Source organism: Volvox carteri, assembly GCF_000143455.1.
Source record: "Volvox carteri f. nagariensis unplaced genomic scaffold VOLCAscaffold_99, whole genome shotgun sequence".
Classification (NCBI taxonomy): domain Eukaryota; kingdom Viridiplantae; phylum Chlorophyta; class Chlorophyceae; order Chlamydomonadales; family Volvocaceae; genus Volvox; species Volvox carteri.
In genome coordinates this window covers 124708-126931 of record NW_003307642.1, presented here as the reverse complement: position 1 = coordinate 126931, position 2224 = coordinate 124708, and the positions used below count along the sequence as shown (strand labels likewise).

General features: G+C 52.7%; 1 protein-coding gene across 1 annotated transcript in view; it reads left to right on the top strand.

The window, feature by feature from the left end:
- VOLCADRAFT_99921 (uncharacterized protein) overlaps positions 1-1270 on the top strand; it is a gene marked incomplete at both ends in the record, with an annotated part of 16482 nt that extends 15212 nt beyond the window's left edge. The window contains one exon of the mRNA XM_002958593.1: positions 1175-1270. Within this exon, the coding sequence (XP_002958639.1) occupies positions 1175-1270 (96 nt within the window). The remainder of the gene's footprint in view (positions 1-1174) is intronic.
- Between the last annotated feature and the right edge of the window lie 954 nt (positions 1271-2224).

Here is a 2224-nt window from a genome sequence, read left to right as displayed (position 1 = left end):
CAGCGCCTTACAGATTCGGAATACCTTTATTCCCGCGACTAAAAACCTATTCCTACGTTCGGACTGGAAAATTAACCGGCAGAAATGAAAAAAAAAACACTGTTGCATTAGTTGATTAAGGCATAACTGTCAGTTAGATGAGTCAGTCGTATCACGTGATTGTTGATGTTGTTACAGGGTGGTTAAGCTTCACCAGTGGCCTCCTTCCCGAGGCAATTCCCTGCTCTCCCCTGCTAGAGGGGCACCCTAAGCCATTCACCCCATCCGACTTCAGAGTGTACTCTTTGAGTTTGGCAACTCACCACCAGCATCCAACCAAATCTAGCGGATCAACGGCGCGTCAACTTAGTTCCTGGTCAGCTCGCGAGTTGATTTTATCACGTCCTACACCATCCACAAGATGGGGGGCCACCTCCCATTTCATCACCTCTCAAACACCCCGAGAGGTCGGCAGGCGGATTTGAACCCGGACGCGCCGGGACGCGACGGGAGCAGAAGCAAGGCCTTAACTTCTGCCAGCCGCCTGCCTATTGTTGTATGAATGCTGTTGCTGTACAAGTTGGCATTAGGGAGGGACCGCAACACCGCTTTCACCACCAGTGCTGCTGTGGGGTGTGCCGCCCGGGTGTGTGTATTTATGATGCCGTACCGTAGGTCCTACTCCTCCGTGGATTACTCAGGCTGTTCCACGAAAAGTTGTGTGAGAGCGGTTTAATGCGAAACAAGCAAAAGGAAGCATGGCGCGCGTAGGACGGGCAGCAAGCAAAACTGAGGGGGGCACTTAAGGACGAGTTACGATGCAACTAACATGCAACTGACATGCAACTGACAACGACCCGAAGACCACTGTTCGACCGTGCACCCATAATACCCACAACCCATACCCACAACCCACACCTCAAGCTTGAGAGTGTACGAATATTGACGACGCTGTACGGCGTGAGCCAGCGCACCGTACTTAAATGTCCAGAAACACCACACCGCCCGGGAAAAAAGGCTGTACCGATCATTATGCAATAGAAAACAAAGAAATGGCGGAATATGTATGTATGATGTGTGAAACAGGGGGGTGTATCTTCGCCCGTGGCAGCTACCCTGCGAAACCCTGCCTTCCCCGGTATTTCGGAGCACCCTCATCTAGTCACCCTAGCCAACTTCTCAATCGATCGCTCAGGTTCCGCACCCACCACCAGCATCCAACGGAATCTGCCGGGTCGACGGCGGCTCAACTCCATTCCTGGTCAGCTCGCAAGTCAACTTTATCAACTAGGGGCTCCTTACCTTCCACCATCGGAAGAATTTTCGACCCTGACAGGTCTCGATCCCGGGATCTCCCGGGGGCAATGGTGCGTGCCATATGTATATGTATGTACACCCATAGACTTGCTAGGAGGGGAACTTGCCAGGCGATGAAAAGGCCCTTCACTTTATTTATTGCTTATTGCTGCTGCTGGTGTGTGTATCTCACTTGCAGTTTACATAACTTAAGGCTACACTCGGCTGTGGGGCTCTAGGCTGGTTGACTGGTCGAGCAAAAACAAAAATAGTCCAAGACAAACACAGAAGACATTTTACTTTGTAGCATATCAAGGATTTCACAAGGTTACGCACATATACATACATACATACATACATACATACATACATACATACATACATACATACATACATACATATATACATACATACATACATACATACATACATACATACATACATACATACATACATACATACATACATACATACATACATACATCGGCCCTGTCTGCTATGGAGGTAGGCAGGTGCTGCCTGCGAGCAGCCGGAAGGCGACTGGAAAGGGCGGCTAACCCCGCGACAGAACAGCCAGAGCAAGCGCAACAGATCCAGGCGCAAGGGCCCCAACAGCGGCGGATAACGGACTTCTTTCACCTGGCCAACGGAGTGAGACCGCGCGAGGGGCCGCCGCTGAACGCGCCGGTACTCGAGGATCAAACGCAGGGGCCCAGCGCGGGACCGGGGACGGCAACAGCAGCAGCAACAGCAGCAGCAGCAGCAGCAGCAGCAGCAACAACAGCAGCAGCAGCAACCCCCCTGGAATACGCCCGCGCTCGGGCAGTAGTGGACTTCTGGGCGCGCTTGCGCTCTTTCACCGCGCTCAATGTCCCAAGGCGGGGCTGGGACGGAGTGGGACCCCACCACCCGATCCTGTCAATCGTCGGGGGAGCACTGCGCTGCGCGG